The sequence below is a fragment of the Melanostigma gelatinosum genome, assembly GCF_949748355.1.
Source record: "Melanostigma gelatinosum genome assembly, chromosome: 6".
Lineage (NCBI taxonomy): Eukaryota > Metazoa > Chordata > Actinopteri > Perciformes > Zoarcidae > Melanostigma > Melanostigma gelatinosum.
This window is the reverse complement of record NC_136639.1, coordinates 5,764,744-5,779,828: the sequence shown is the minus strand read 5'-3', so window position 1 is coordinate 5,779,828 and position 15,085 is coordinate 5,764,744. Positions and strand designations below refer to the sequence as shown.

Genomic DNA, 15,085 nt, shown 5'->3' with positions numbered 1-15,085 from the left:
CAGTGCATATGCTGCTTTAGCCTGAAGACGAATCACCAACATTGGCACGTGTGCGTTGTGAAGTGTCCTTAATATCGTGAGTGCTCCCTGATCTGATTTGAGACTCTAGCATGTAGAACCCGCTCTCTCCCCAGCCATACTCTTTCCTGCTATCAGAGTCTTACTTCAGCTATGGTATTGTCAATTTTGTTAAAGTTACTTTGAGGTGTGTGATCTGGATGACAACAGTAATCTCATTTGTGACATTTCTTAGGGCGAACCTGGTGAAAAGGGCCCTGATGGTTCACCAGGCCCTCTTGGCCCAGAGGTATTTCGTATTATGTTTTGACTCGGTGCATTATATTTATGTTGTTGTTGACAAAATGTGGTGTGCTACTGTATGGTGATGAAGCTTATTTCACAGGGTTTCCCGGGTGACATCGGCCCGCCAGGACAAAACGGCCCCGTAGGACCCACGGTTAGCGGAGCGACGTTAACGATTGGGATGTGAATTGTCAGTGAGTAGAAATGAAGTGGAAGTTCACTCTGTGTTTCATCCACAGGGAAAGCAAGGGACAAGAGGTTTGCCAGGTCGAAGAGAAACGCTTGGTCTTCAGGTGAGGTTGACTTAACATATTTTGAAAATGAATTAAACATAGAAAGCTTTTTTTTTTCTCTCCCTGACCTTTCGGTGGCGATTCTTTTGTCAGGGTGACGAGGGATCGGTCGGGCCCGCTGGACCCGCTGGACTCGAGGTGAGTGCTGATTGGATAAGCCCTGCGGCTTGAGACCAGTTATAAAATACAATCACGGTTATCTTTTAGGATGCACACACAAAACCTCAACAAGTACACCATGTGTCTCTGCCTAAATGTAGCTTTGGAGGAGAAACTAGGAGCTGCCATGGACAGGAAGTCCTTTGGCTGACTGATGCCTCTATTGCTCTAAAGCTGTTTTGAAAGACTTTCTTTTGGACGCTGTATAATTATATTGGTCAGCAAATTGCTGTGATCTTTACTGTCATAGAAATAACCCAAAACAAACAGGTATAGTTTGTTTGTCACATTTACTTGTAAAAGATGATGGATTTTTTACCTAAATCCACACAATAATTCATTATATTGGTATCTACTCCGGAGTTCAAATGTGTAATTAAAGTAAAAAAATCTCAAATCATCCTCTTTGTTGTTTGCTTTTCAAATATCTCCACCATACACAGATTTACATTCTCGATTCATAGCATCTAAACATTCTAGAAGAAGCAGTGCAAGACAGATTTGGGATTTTACACCATACAAGAAGAAAGCCTTTGAACCTTTCCCTACAAATAAAATCCACAGTGACTATCTTTGTGTCTGGTGCTGGTTTGGAGTCATCCCAGGCTAAACACGAGAGAAGACTCTTCCAATGAAGTCCTATCTTTTTCCAATGCTTGATTCCATTCGGCCCTCTGCCAAAAGTTGAACCCACAAGCGATTACCGAAAACAAACACGATGCCTTCAGTGAGTAATAAGACGCCTTTGATGCTGCAAACGGCTCTCCGTTTAATGGATCATTAAGTTTCTTCGAGGGATGCTTTGGCTTAGGCATCAACAGTTGGTTTTGTTTTTGTGCCGCCGGCCTCGAGAGGGACGGCAGACTGCACCTTTTACAGGAGACGGAGAGAGTTTATTGTTTAGTGTGGAGCTGCAGTACACTTCTCTGTCATTTTTTGCTTTCTGCTCAGGGCAGGCCTGGGAGGCAGGGATTCCCTGGACTGACAGGCCCAGATGGACTCAAGGTCAGACCCACTATTCACACATCCACCGCCGAACTGCTGTCATCCTTAACTGAACATCCTCGCCGCGGCTTTCATTTATGATAATGTATCATCCGAATATGTGTAAATTAGATGTTAATTCTCCGTTACCCCTCCGACCCTCCGAGCACATTTCGACTGATTTGGGCTAAAAAAACCAAAGGCGTGACTAAGTTTGTGATATGCTAATTGGCTGCTTTGCTGTAGGGCGAGACCGGGATAACTGGCGAGGTTGGAAAAGTTGGCGAGAGGGTAAAAGGCTTCTCTCTCCTCTTTCTGCTGATATTTCTGTTTGATGCTCACTGTGTGTCTGTTATGTTGGAGTCCCAAAGCTGTGCTGGCCATTATGAGAAATAGAACTTCAACAGAAATAAGAGACGGCTAAGACGGCACATTTTCTGTCCTGCAGGGACTGCCTGGTTTTGTCGGGCCTGTTGCAGAGACTGGCGTCGGAGGACAAAAGGTTAGCGCTTTCTCAATTTGTCACACTTGGCTGGTATCGCAACCAACTTTGATTTAGAATCTGTTAAATTGCTCTCTGTTGATGTAGCATGTGATTAGTGCTGAAACAAGAAGTCAACGACACATTATTTTAGAATCAATGCCGTCTGGTTCCAGCCTCTCAGACGTGCAGATTTGCTGCTTTTTTTTTGTTCTGTGTTATGTGATTGTAAGTTAAATAATTTTGGACTGTTGGTCAGAATTAGACAGCAAATTGAAGGCATCACTTCATTTTTGTGATTTTATGTTTTGTAGACCGGACGCTTCATCATTTAATCCATCGATAGTTAATCAATGTTCCCCTAATTGTGGCTTTTGGCTCTCCAGGGGGATCGAGGAAAAACAGGTGGCCCAGGGCTGCCAGGTGAAACGGGGCCGATGGTAAGGAGTAAGTCTGGACCCCACCTCTCCTGCCAGGGGGAACTCAATATTACATACGTAAGGGATGCGGGTGCGAGATGTTCGGAGACACAGATTCAAGTTACTAAACATCAATCATCTAAAAGGCAGATAATATCAGGCCATCCAGTTTAGTCAGAAATATGAGAGCTACTTTAAGGTTGTATTTGATGAATCATGTACAGTAGATATCATTCGAGTAATGTTGCATCCATCAGGGTCACACTGGAATAACCGGGGAGACTGGACCACCCGGACTGCAAGGGATCCCAGTAAGTTACTGCTATCATTGTCAGAGCTTCATGTGCACTGCATTTAAAGCAGAGACCACACTGGCCGGTAGTGTGGTCCAGAGTATCTGGACCTTTTCTGTTACTCAACGCCAGGATGGAAAGCAGAGTTTCACTCTCTGGTTGAAAGACACACGAACAGACTTTCGTTGTCAGTGGTTATGACTCCCATTCTAACATTCAAAATGGGTGGTTTATTGCACTTCTGACCCCAGCCTGCATCATTTATAGGTATTGTTGTCAGAAATGTACTGTGCTGCCCTTCTGACATCCAACAGTGATGTGTACTGCCACCGCCCTGAAGTACACATCTACATCACTGCAGCAAAGTGAGGAGTTAAACCACTGGAGTTCAGCAAACATAAGATATCCAGCTGGTGTTAATTACTCTTTAACAAAAATCCCTTATTGAATGACTACATCAGCCTGACCTCTATAACCTCACTTAAAAAGCAGCCGATCATAGTCAACATTATATTAAAGAACTAAACTGCTGAATGCTGTTAAAAGAGGTTGTGTAGAAAGTTAATGAAGATGAGAATGAAACAGACAACTTTGCCTTGTATCTTAGCTTGTTAGCTTAGGTTGCTACAGTCGAACTCACAGAACATTTTTTCACACACATTCAGGGGCCTCCTGGTTCACTTGGATCCATCGGCATCAGAGGACCCAAAGGCAGAACGGTAAGCTACTTAAATCTGCCTTAAAACACGATATAACCATTCGGTGATTACGTACTGTTGTCTGTTACCAACCGATATGACACAACAACACAATCTACACCCGATTCATGGACGAATGAGCACAAAACAGAGAAGCCCTGAACCTATTATAGATAAATAATGAAATAAAATGCAACCATCAGACAATTACATCTCTTTGAAGTGCAGAGCAAAAACACCAAAGCGAGGATTGCTTAGCAACCTTCCCCAAAGAATAAAAAAAGACCTTAAAAATAACAAAAGTACTGAATATCTGTACATAGTCACAACAACTTGAATGTGTTGTTAAATTCTAACATTCTAAGTGAGGCTTGTACAAACTAAACACCCTGGATTTTCTGTACATGGAAATGTGTGTGTGTGTGTGTGTGTGTGTGTGTGTGTGTAGGTGTGTGTGTGTGTGTGTGTGTGTGTGTGCGTGTGTGCGCCAGCTCAGGATGATTCCAGTGTTCGCTGGCTTTTCCAAAATTGAGTTTTGTAATTTGGAAAAAATGGCTCATGGTTGCACAGCGGGATCATTGGACTGAATGAATAATTGATCTAACATAAATAAGTGGTGTAATTAAGGCCTTTCACCCCGGTTGGTTTTACACGGCTCCCCTGATATCACAAGCAGTCACAAGCGTAATATTGTATGACTATAATTGCTGAACATTACATCAAGTCTTTGGAAAATAGAATTAACACCAACACGATTAAACTCCAATCTACTCCTTACATTGTCTGAAGTAATTCAGACGATGGGGGAAAGTGGGTGAGTTTCCACCTAAGATGCTTGCTGGTGTTGAATTCATCAGAAAAACTGATTATAGAGGCTGAAATAGATGGTGAATGTCTGCACTATAAAACATGTAGATCTTATTAAGTCACATAGTCAATTGTTTTCCCCTCTAAAAAATGATGTTTTTTTTAAGTGACAATAACTTGAAATAAGACAGATCACCCCCCCCCCCCCCAGTACCACAGAGGCAGGTCTTGATTAGTGTTTATTTAAATTGCCCTAAAAAAAGTAAAGTTATCCACTGTTATGTTCAAATGTCGCTCGATATTAAATTGACTGGAATTAGTATCTCAGTGAATAACATTTGAACGTCTCAAACAACAGTGATTGAAAATGAACAGGCAGGAAAGGACATGACAAGGTCAGCTTTATTCATGTGATGATTCAAAATGCCTTCGATGCTCACACAGCTTATTAAAATTGATTAATATTCTCGACAAAGGTCTTTAACTATTTTGTCTGTTATTAGCAAGCAGCGGTGAAATGATCAAGGCCTGAAATAGGTGAGAGCTGCATTCTGCTCTTGTTCCGTTTGGATCATTGTCATATATACACAGATGCTTACGGTACATGAACAGACAGAAAAAGACACAGTCAGAGTCCACTAATGTTTCCGGACAGCGAATAGTTTGGTCCAGTTTTATAGGCAAGGATGAATCAGCTGCAGGATTTGTGACCTTTTCCCAAGGCGTCTTTACAATAAGCCCAGTGTGCAGGCGGGGCCACTGTGTGTGTGGTGGTGGCGAGATGGGGACAAAGTCCACACAGTGCGGACTGGACTGTGAATCGGAGCTAATTCGCACATGCCAAGTATTTGCAAAATAGCCACAACTTTTGACAGAGTGGCTGCGATGTGGCCTCAACCACAGGAAACAAAGAAAGCTGCCTCCCAGGCGCCACTAGATAGGGATGACAAAAATGGAGATTAAGTGCCGTAATTCATTGACTTAATATGTTAAACAACGTCTGCCTGAGGTCTGTTAAAGGGCAAATTTTCCCAAGCTATTCATCAATGACAAATGTATGTTCTTTCTAAAGGGTCCGAGAGGTCCTGATGGGCCAGTGGGGGAGAAAGGGTCCACTGGAGTAAAGGTGAGCACGTGGTCAGAAAGTGGAACGATTGATGAACTTTCTCTCAGGGTCTCAGACTGTGTTCCAGTTTGTGGCTCTTTATTGATAATGTTACATGCCTGCCTGAGAGAAATGTCTGGCCTTCAACTCTCTAATTGCAGACATCAAGTCTGTCCCACGGCAAGCTAGGGTGAACACAATGCCACTTCTTTCTGAAACAGAGCGACAAAAAGAAAATCAGGAGAACTTCTACAAGCAGCTTTTGTTCAGCAGACCGTAATTATTAACTATTTTTAGCATCTAAAGATCCTTTGGCGGACGCTCTTTGTAAGCTGCGAGTCTAACAACAGAACCTTAAATCAAAGCGGACTAAAATATTGATGCTGGTGGTAGTGCTTTGGCAGTCGGGAACATTTCAACTCTGGGGGATTTCAGAGAGCTCAGTTTACTGAGTTGCATGTTTTCTTCGCAGGGCCCTGATGGTCCACCAGGGAAAGTGGGCCTCCCCGGGGACATGGTGAGAGAAATTGTTCTTTTTTTTTTTGCTTTCCCCTCATAACAGTAATAGCATCATTAGCAGTATTATCACAATCCTCATTATGTTTGACCTGTTGAAGTCCTCAAGGAATCAGGAGTGTGGTGCTTTAGTGCTAGCGAACAGAACAATGACCATCTCATTAATACACAGTGAAGCAGTCATACAGCACGCTTAATGGCATCGTATATGATTACGTAAGATATGGCATGTCGTCAACTGCTGTTGTCTATACCTTCTGATTATTTCTTGTTGGTACGGTCAGAATTTGGTGCATTCCCAAATGGCTAATAAAGAAGGAGACAAGACAGTGCTCAGCCTGCTGTCCATGCCTCTTTAAGCCTCCATCAGTTTGACATGTAGAACTTATTTTCCCCTTTGTGTCGTTGTGCTGCAGGGCAAGCTTGGCGAGCCAGGTGAAGCCGGGCCAAAGGGATTCCCAGTAAGTGTTTGAGGCTATCAGAGGTCTCTTTCAGGTCAGTCTTGATTTTTGGGATGGACTCATTTTGGGGAGCAGTGGCGGATACGTGAGGCCCTGTGTGTCACACTGTGACTCTAGTGGGTGTTGTAGCATTTCATCATGTTTGTGAATACCAATAGTGTCTGTATTATGAACCCCGGAACTCTTTTCAGGGTGTTCAAGGCCCCTCTGGACCTCCGGGAGCCAAAGGAATTGCAGGAGAGCCAGTGAGTTTATTACATACATTTTCTTTCCATATTTGAGAATCATACTATGACCTTTGATGCAATTTTCTGTGGCACACGATACTATGACATTTAGCATAAAGCATACCATGAAATACTATACTGTGACTCTTTTATGACTTATATGACATGATGACTTTCTATTTCAGTTTTTTAATGGCATACTATACTTTGACATGTTTTATGATGTTTCTTTATGGTGTTCTACATTTTTTATGACATTTTTCATGGCATACTATGTCATGACATTTTGTACAACAGTGTTGGGATTTTATTTATATGGACTATAAACTTGTGTTTTTATGGTATACTATACTATGAATTCTTTCTGACATGTCTTTTGGCATGACATATGCTATGACATTTTGTTTCAGGATTTTGATGTCATACTCTACTATGACTCTTTTTAAAACATTCTTTTAGGATTTTGGGATTTCTTTAATGTAATTCTCTACTATGACACTTTATAATCGACTGTGGCATGTGGCTCTCCGGCACCCGCTGTGAACTCTTCTTCCTTCCCATTGCATATAAACTCAGAATTTCAACTTTGACACTTTTTTATTCACTGCGTCATGAAACCCATATCCTGCTCCAGAAAGCCCTGAACAACCGAATCGACTTTCTCTCATTCTGCCCAAGTCTCACAGACACAAGCAGAGAAGTAGAGAGACTATTTGATTTACACCACCCCCGTCCTGGAGAGGCAGCCTTATTGTAGCCTGAATGCGTCTCTGTAACAGCAGGCCTGTTCCCATCACTTACAGAAGCTTTGGCTCAGTGTTTTGAAGGCTGTTAGCCCCGCAGATTAATTTATCTCTCCAAATACGCACTTTCTTCCTGGTTCTTATTTCTCTTCGCATTTTTCTTCCTTCACTGTCACTTTCAGAGGCATTCGTCCAAGATTAGAAAGCACTCTTAATCTTTTTATTGGTGCCTCTGCTTTGTCGCCGCAGGGACCAGCAGGGCCATCTGGAAGGATTGGGCCACTGGGGGCGATGGGGCCGTGGGTGAGCTTGATCACACTGCTGCTGGCGCAAGAAAGCCTTTGACTTTCACGAAGGCAGCGAACACTAAAGGCTGTCGCTGTTTTTGACAGGGGCCGCTGGGGAGGGCCGGAGAGAGAGGACTGCCTGGTGAACTGGGAGAGCAGGTGAAGATGAGGAGGGAGCACCTCCTGTTCTATGCAAACATATCAGGGCCTCTATCCAGAAAGCCAGACGATGCATTTTGAGAGAAAAAGAAAAAGAATGCACATGAATTTGATTTTGTACAGAAATTATTATCAGGCGTAATGGAAGTAGGGAAAGCACTAGGAGAGGGTTAAGTAACTACAGACTAAGATAAATGTGCTATTGAAATTTCATGGAGGTTCGTGAAACGAGGTATTCTACTTGTTTAGCTGTTTTTGTTTCTGTACATCAAGAGATACAAAACATCACCAATGTCATAACCATCATGCTTCTTCTGCTGACAGGGCGACCTCGGTCTACCCGGCAACATCGGGGAGCAGGGTTTGATTGGCCAGAGAGTAAGTAACTTGTTCTTTCTGTACAATGATGAGTGAAAGAGGGTTTTTTTTTGAAGAACCCTTAAAAATATTTAAAAGAAGACATTTGTTGTTGCCACAAAGAGCAAACTAATTGGTACATTTTGTTTTTCAAAATGTACCAATTTATGTCCTCTAATACAGTTTTGCCAATGTTTGGCCATCTGTGTCTGCTTCCTGTGATCACTGTGCTTGTAACACATACAAATATTATTGCGACCATAATATATTGTATGATTTGTCCGTCAGGGTGAGCCAGGCATCGATGGGGAGGCTGGACTAAGTGGACCTGATGGAGCCGAGGCAAGTTCAAGAATAAAAGACATGCTGTGACTTATAATTTGATTCATCCGGCCCTTTAAAAAGTGCTTTTTACGGTCTAGGCACACAGTAAAGGAAAATAAACTTCGGCCAGTGTCGGTTGTCAAATTTCTGTCAATAACTTCAACACAGATGAATTCTTTCCTGATTCCCATGACCCAGGGAACTCTCCAGTCTACTGCAGCAGCTTATTGTAATTAGGGCAAGTCGACCATTGTTTGTGAGGTATTGGCTTTTGTACAGTTGGAGCTGCATTGTGTTGACGCTTCGTGAAAACGGATAGCGGGGCTATTTTAGTAGCTCTAAAGTCTGGCAAGTATTGTGACAGGAAAACAAATAAAAGATGGAAAGTACAAAAAGCCTGCCTATTCAGCAGAGCCACACTGCTGGAAGTATCGCTGACAGACCCACAAGCAGTGTTTGGCTTGGGGAAGGCGGTAAAATGTGAGCACAGAGGACACTGAGGATTAGAATAGACTCAACCTGAGTGTCGGACGTTTTCTGTTAGTCAGGAGGGTAAACTACTTTGAGGGCTTCTTGGCCACAGTGCAGCCCAAGAGGAATGTCATGGTTCATTGTCTTATGAGTTAGGCAAATTTAAAACTTGAATTCAGCGAATAATTAGAGGATTCAAACATTATTTTGCCTCCCTCCAGCAGTCTGAAGCAAATTCAATTCCAAATTCTTGAGATTGATTGTTGAGCCATATAGCAAAAGCCACTAATAACCCACTTTTGTTTCTTAATACATCTCCTTTGGGTTGGCTAGGTTGAATAAAAAGTCTAAGAAATGAAGTGGAAGCAAAGAGGTTTTGGATACAGGACTTGGAAGTACAGCAGAAGCTACAGAGAATTCAATGTTAAGTCAAAACTAAAACCACGTCTTAACAGAAAATCGAACTACAGGTTTGTCAGTGCCTCGTAAACTTCATGCTGTTCACTAGAATATTCAGGCGGTGGGACCACAATTCTTTGGTTTTCATTTTGTCTCCCCGGCAAGTGTTTTCTCCGTTTCTGTACAGAATTATCAATCTGCTTCTCCAGTTTTTCTATATCACATATTTCCTCTTAGAAATATGTGACATCTTCCTCCAGTCGGTTGGACAGCTGTCTACAAAACAGCTTGTCCGCTATAAATGGTTGGTTGGCCAACAACCTTCGCAGTGAAATTGCAACAAAACTGAAGTCCTGAAGCGATGCACCTTGTACATCATGTCAAACTCTTGAAAATGTTTCAAAATGACAGCAGTTGTGTCTCACTCATAAATCAGTCATGTTACGACCGCAACTCTCTGTTTACATGCCAAACTGTCAGTGTACGAACCACAGCTAGAGTTCAGAATGCTGCATCAAGAGTTTGATGTCAAGCCAGATGTAGAGCTCAGATCTCCCACTGTGCTTGCGTCACATCTTTGTGTTGTGAGAATACTGCACACAGTTTAAGATTGTATTCATAACCTGCTGCTGCTCAGATTGGTCGACTCTAAGCTCTATACGCTACAGACTGCACTCTGCAAGCTGGAATAACATGAAAACCTGTAGGCACACAGAGCTTTCATTGATATATGTCATATATATCTATTGGATATCACTCTTTTTTCTAGTCTGAACAGGCCAAAATCCTGGTTAGGGTAACTCAATTGTCTATCACTCTATTCAATGGACTGCTGCTCTTCTCAGGGTGACAAGGGGGATGCTGGTCAAGAAGGCACTGAAGGAGACAGGGGTGAAATCGGTCTGCAAGGAAAGGAAGGACCTTCTGGACCTCCCGGATTGGTCGGTGTCAGGGTGAGCGTCTCGGCGGCACAACTGCAAATTTCATTCATTTCCCATGAAAAGACTCTGTTTCGTCCACTTACAACCCTGTTTCGATTTTTCTTCTGCCAGGGTCAGGAAGGTAAACCTGGCAGTGTTGGTGACAGAGGAAAACCAGGAGAAAAGGTTTGTCAGTTCACTTGCTTGGAGCTTAAATCCACCTTTCGTTCTTGGACGTCTGTCTAATTTGCAGCCTTGTACAAGCGGTTGAACGGTTCTCTGCTGTAGTGGTAAACAAACAGTAACAGTTCAGTCCCCGCCGTAAGCATGTCAAATAGACTTTCAGTATTACCTGCATCACTGTTGGGGGTAAACTCTCTCTTTTATGGCCTCCCTCCAGGGGAGCAAGGGTCACCAAGGTCACCTGGGTGAGCCCGGGTCGACTGGTGAGCACGGAGAGATGGGGTTTGTCGGACAGAAGGGAGCGAGAGGAACCATCGGGCCAGTGGTGAGACATCGTTTCAAGGACTTGCTCGGTTGTTGATGGATGTGGACTAAATGTGTTATATATATATATAAAAATATATATTTCCCCAGGGTGCTCCAGGGAGAATGGGCCAACAAGGAGATCCAGGCATATCAGGTTACGAGGTAAGAACAGCGATGCAATAATGCAGGAGGTTATAAAAGGGAGGGGCCGACTGCAGCTCCAAACCTCACAAACGTCTTAAATCTGCCGTCTGTTCCATACATGTTAAAAACAGTGACAATCAGCATTATTAAGCCTCTACATTAAAGGCCTATTTGACATATTGTGTTGAAAGAAAACTATGGCACCACTTTATATGAATGTCATGTCTATAATAAGCATAATATATATATATATATATATATATATATATATATATATATATATATATATGCTTATTAGGGGTGTAACGGTTCACAAAACTCATGGTTGGGTTCGGTACGATACAGTGGAGCCACGGTTCAGTACGTTTCGGTACAGTAGAAAACTATAAATGCCAGAGAAATGTACTTGATTTTAAAATATATTTATTCATTACAACTAACATCATAAAGTTATTCTTTGACTTTGAACAATGATGGAACTATACCTGAGTGACCCATCTTCTGGGGTGTCTTCTTAGCAACACATAAGCATAAAAAACAAAAACTGCTCCTTAATGTTATGTAGTATTGTTACTTACATCTTGCAAGAGAGATTTTTTATCTCAGTGGGACTACCTGGTTAAATAAAGGTTTTTAAAAACTAAATTTTTATTTTTTTTTTCAAACTTATTCGGTTCATCATGCGTACCGAACCGTGAGCCTCGTACCGAACGGTTCAATACGAATACGAATACCGTTACACCCCTAATATATATATATATATGCCATATATATGTATATGGCTTTATAAAACTTTTATAAATCAGTCTAATCATGCACGAAAGCGTATTACAGGGTTTATAAAGTATTTTAAGTGGTGGACTTATTAATGTGTTATAAGTTCAGCATTCATAATGCGTTATACCTCCGTGTCAGAGTGATAGAAAGAAGAATCTGATTCGTGGGTTACACAATGCATTTTAACTACCACATTATGAAGGATTAACTTATAATACTTACATCCACCATTGATTGTACTTTTTAAACTTAAAAAAAAAAAAAGGTCTCACAGGTTGTCATGCATGATTATGAACGTTTTAAAATGCATTGTAATTGTGACGGTTCACGGTTTACCGTGTGGTTTGGGAGTGGAGCAGAGACTCAGGCTGTATTGTCCTGGTGTTGATGAATCACAGGCTGGATCTCAGTTGCTGTGGGGTTTTGTTCTTCCCCTTCTCTCCACACTCGGTGGGATCCGCTACTCTGATGATGTGCCGTTTGGGCTGATTTGATTTTCTTTTAAGTGCAGATCGAATCACTCGTCTTTCTTCAGCCAATGACTTAACTTTGATTTCTCATGATTCTGTTCGAACCAGGGTAAAATAAGATATCTTATCTTGAATAATGGCAGTGTGGATAGAGGTAAAACGAAAGTTACGAACGTAACTACGGTTCTATGAATCCTGGATGACCGCCAGAGGCAGTGCTTAACACTGGATGTATCCCGTCTCGCGCATGCGCAGGTCGAATATTTATATCAACAAAGTCACGTGTGACCTCGGATGACCACCGTCATCTATAAGTTCCGGTGTCATCCTGAGCTCAGTCCTATGGAATCTTCTCGCGAGTTCACGGGATTCCGAGTGACCAAGAACTCTGGCGGTCATCCAGGATTCATAGAACCGTAGTTACGTTCGTAACTTTCGTTCTATTTCATCCTTACTGACCGCCAGAGGCAGTGCTTAACACTGGATGACTTATACCAAAAGAGTCACGAGGAAGCACAGTAACTACCCCTTATAGCTCCGGCAGAGAAAATTGGCCAAGAACCCTCCCCAGTGGGTGAGGGGTGGCAACGTTAACTCTGTAGTGTTTGGTGAATGTGCTCGGTGATGCCCATGAGGCCGCCGCACATGTATCCCCCACAGGCACACCACTCAGGCTTGCCCTCGGTGTGGAGACACTCTTGGTAGTGACCCTTCACCCCGGATGGCCGAGCGCAGCCGCTCGCCTTGTATGTATCGGCAATGGCCTCCACTATCCAGTGGGACAGGTGCCGTTTTTCCTTTTTTTCTTAAAAAGGAGCACAGCCCTTCTTAGGCTCACCATAACTGACTATGCAGGCGGTGGCTTCCATATAAGCTCTGAGGGCCCACACTGGGCACAGCAGCCTTGACCTCTCCTCTCCCGATGGGGGAGGGGGGGGGTCAACTTTGCCAGCTGGATAGGCCGGTTTATATGTGAACGTATCCACCCCCTTGGGAGAAACACTGCCTTAGGCCAGAAAGTGACACCCAAGCCATCTGAGTTCCACCTCAGACATGATTCTTCCACTGATAGGGCATGCAGCTCGCCCCCACATTGAGCTGAATTGACAGCAAGGAGAAAACCGTCTTGCTGATAGCCATCTAGGCTCCGCCTGTGCCAGGGGTTCAAAAGGACAAGCATAAGCTGTCCAGTACCAAGGGTAGGTCCCATGCAGGGGAGACCGGCCCTTATCCAGGAGGGACTGTAGAAACTCAGTACAGCAGGCACGGGGCGCTGTACTGGGACCTTGTTCTGAGCCGCACACTAGTCGGAGAACAGCTTCCACCTGTTTCTTGTACTGCAGGCAGGTAGACCGCGCACTGGCATTCAGAATAGTCCATCAGACTGGTTCTATGCCGCCACTCAGCATCCGGTCGGGCCCTCCCGTGACCCCTAATTGAAGGCGGCAGGGATTGGAATGCCAAATCCGACCCTCTAGTTGCGACAGGAGATCCCTCCTGTCGGGGAAGAACTCTGACAAGCTTATAGCAAAAGCAGAGGGACTGGTGGAAAGGCATAAAGAAGATCCTCTGGCCACGTGTGAGCCAGGGCATCTTGACCCAGAGGGCTGGTCCTCTCCGTCAGGGAGACCCAGTGGGGGCAGTGGGTCGACACGTCTGGATGCAGCCGCCACTCTCCCGGTGGAGGCTTGTAACGGAACAGGAAAACCACAACCTTGTTCCATTCTCCTGGTGGGTACATTGCCCACAGGCTGGTCAGGCAAGGGGCCTCCCAAGTCAGAAGGCCACGGTGATCCCCGTAGAAACTTCTGCAGATCTGGTGCCCCATCGATAGTTCATGGGAAATCACAGCAGAGGTGCTGTCCACCGGACAAGCACATGCTTTCCCTTCAAACATGGAAGGGAGTGCTCGAGCGCTAGCTCTAGAACCTGGACCTGCGGTCTTTCAGCAGACAACTGCCCCCAGGCTGTCCCGTTCTGTCACCCTGCACCCGCCTTGAGAGGCAGGTAACTGTTGTGACAATCTCCTGGTGGAATGGAACCGAGCCCCTGGGGCTCGGTTCCTGGGACACTGTTCGCCAGATATGCACTCCCTCCATGGGGATAGTGAATAGATGAATAGACACTGTTTCGATAATATTATTGCCCTGTATCTGTGCCACTTGGCATCCAAGTGAAGGCTGTTCAGCCATCCGCACTGGGGCGACAGACAGGCCCTCATAGGGCCACCCTAATGAAGGTTATGCTCTGAGAAGGGCTCAGGTAGCTCCTCTCCATGTTCACCTTGAGGCCTACCGGGCCACGTGAGAGAAGGCGAGCAGTGTCCTGTGACGCCTGAAGCCGGGACGGCGCCTAGGTCAGCCAGTCGTCTAAGTACGGCAGTATGTTCACGCCCTGCGATTGCAGGGGGAAAGGACAGCAGTAACACACTGTGGACACCCATGGGGAGATGGGAGAGTCCGAATGGAAGCACCCAGGACTGAAAGTTGTGGTGATGCACCATGGGAACAGGCGTCGATAGACGTGAACCACTCTCCCTTGGAAATCCGCTGATGGGAGAAAGAACCCCGACAGCCGGCCTGGAGACATCTCCTGGCACCCCTGCCGGGGGGGACGGGGACGTAAGTTGGGTTGTATAGGTAGCGGTCCGGCCTCTCAGCAGGACGCCGAGGCCTGTTGCGCTACTAGGGTAAGCTGGAGGCTGAGAAACGGCCTTGTGGGCCAAAAATGGGACCCCTAGGTCTGGGGGTGCAGGCAGGTCCCTGCAAAGACCAGAGAACTGCTGCCAGGTCTGGCTAG

The 15,085-nt window shown here is 44.5% G+C and overlaps 1 protein-coding gene across 2 annotated transcripts in view; it reads left to right on the top strand.

Moving 5' to 3' along the window:
* Positions 1–15,085, top strand: part of col27a1b (collagen, type XXVII, alpha 1b) — a 60,613-nt gene that overhangs the window by 33,254 nt on the left and 12,274 nt on the right. For both annotated transcript variants that reach the window (XM_079269630.1, XM_079269629.1), the window contains exons 19-40: positions 254–307; positions 404–457; positions 543–596; positions 690–734; positions 1,707–1,760; positions 1,986–2,030; positions 2,188–2,241; positions 2,607–2,660; positions 2,897–2,950; positions 3,598–3,651; positions 5,510–5,563; positions 6,015–6,059; positions 6,475–6,519; positions 6,711–6,764; positions 7,739–7,792; positions 7,882–7,935; positions 8,260–8,313; positions 8,581–8,634; positions 10,332–10,439; positions 10,539–10,592; positions 10,807–10,914; positions 11,004–11,057. In XM_079269630.1, the coding sequence (XP_079125756.1) occupies positions 254–307; positions 404–457; positions 543–596; positions 690–734; positions 1,707–1,760; positions 1,986–2,030; positions 2,188–2,241; positions 2,607–2,660; positions 2,897–2,950; positions 3,598–3,651; positions 5,510–5,563; positions 6,015–6,059; positions 6,475–6,519; positions 6,711–6,764; positions 7,739–7,792; positions 7,882–7,935; positions 8,260–8,313; positions 8,581–8,634; positions 10,332–10,439; positions 10,539–10,592; positions 10,807–10,914; positions 11,004–11,057 (1,260 nt within the window). The remainder of the gene's footprint in view (positions 1–253; positions 308–403; positions 458–542; positions 597–689; positions 735–1,706; positions 1,761–1,985; positions 2,031–2,187; positions 2,242–2,606; positions 2,661–2,896; positions 2,951–3,597; positions 3,652–5,509; positions 5,564–6,014; positions 6,060–6,474; positions 6,520–6,710; positions 6,765–7,738; positions 7,793–7,881; positions 7,936–8,259; positions 8,314–8,580; positions 8,635–10,331; positions 10,440–10,538; positions 10,593–10,806; positions 10,915–11,003; positions 11,058–15,085) is intronic.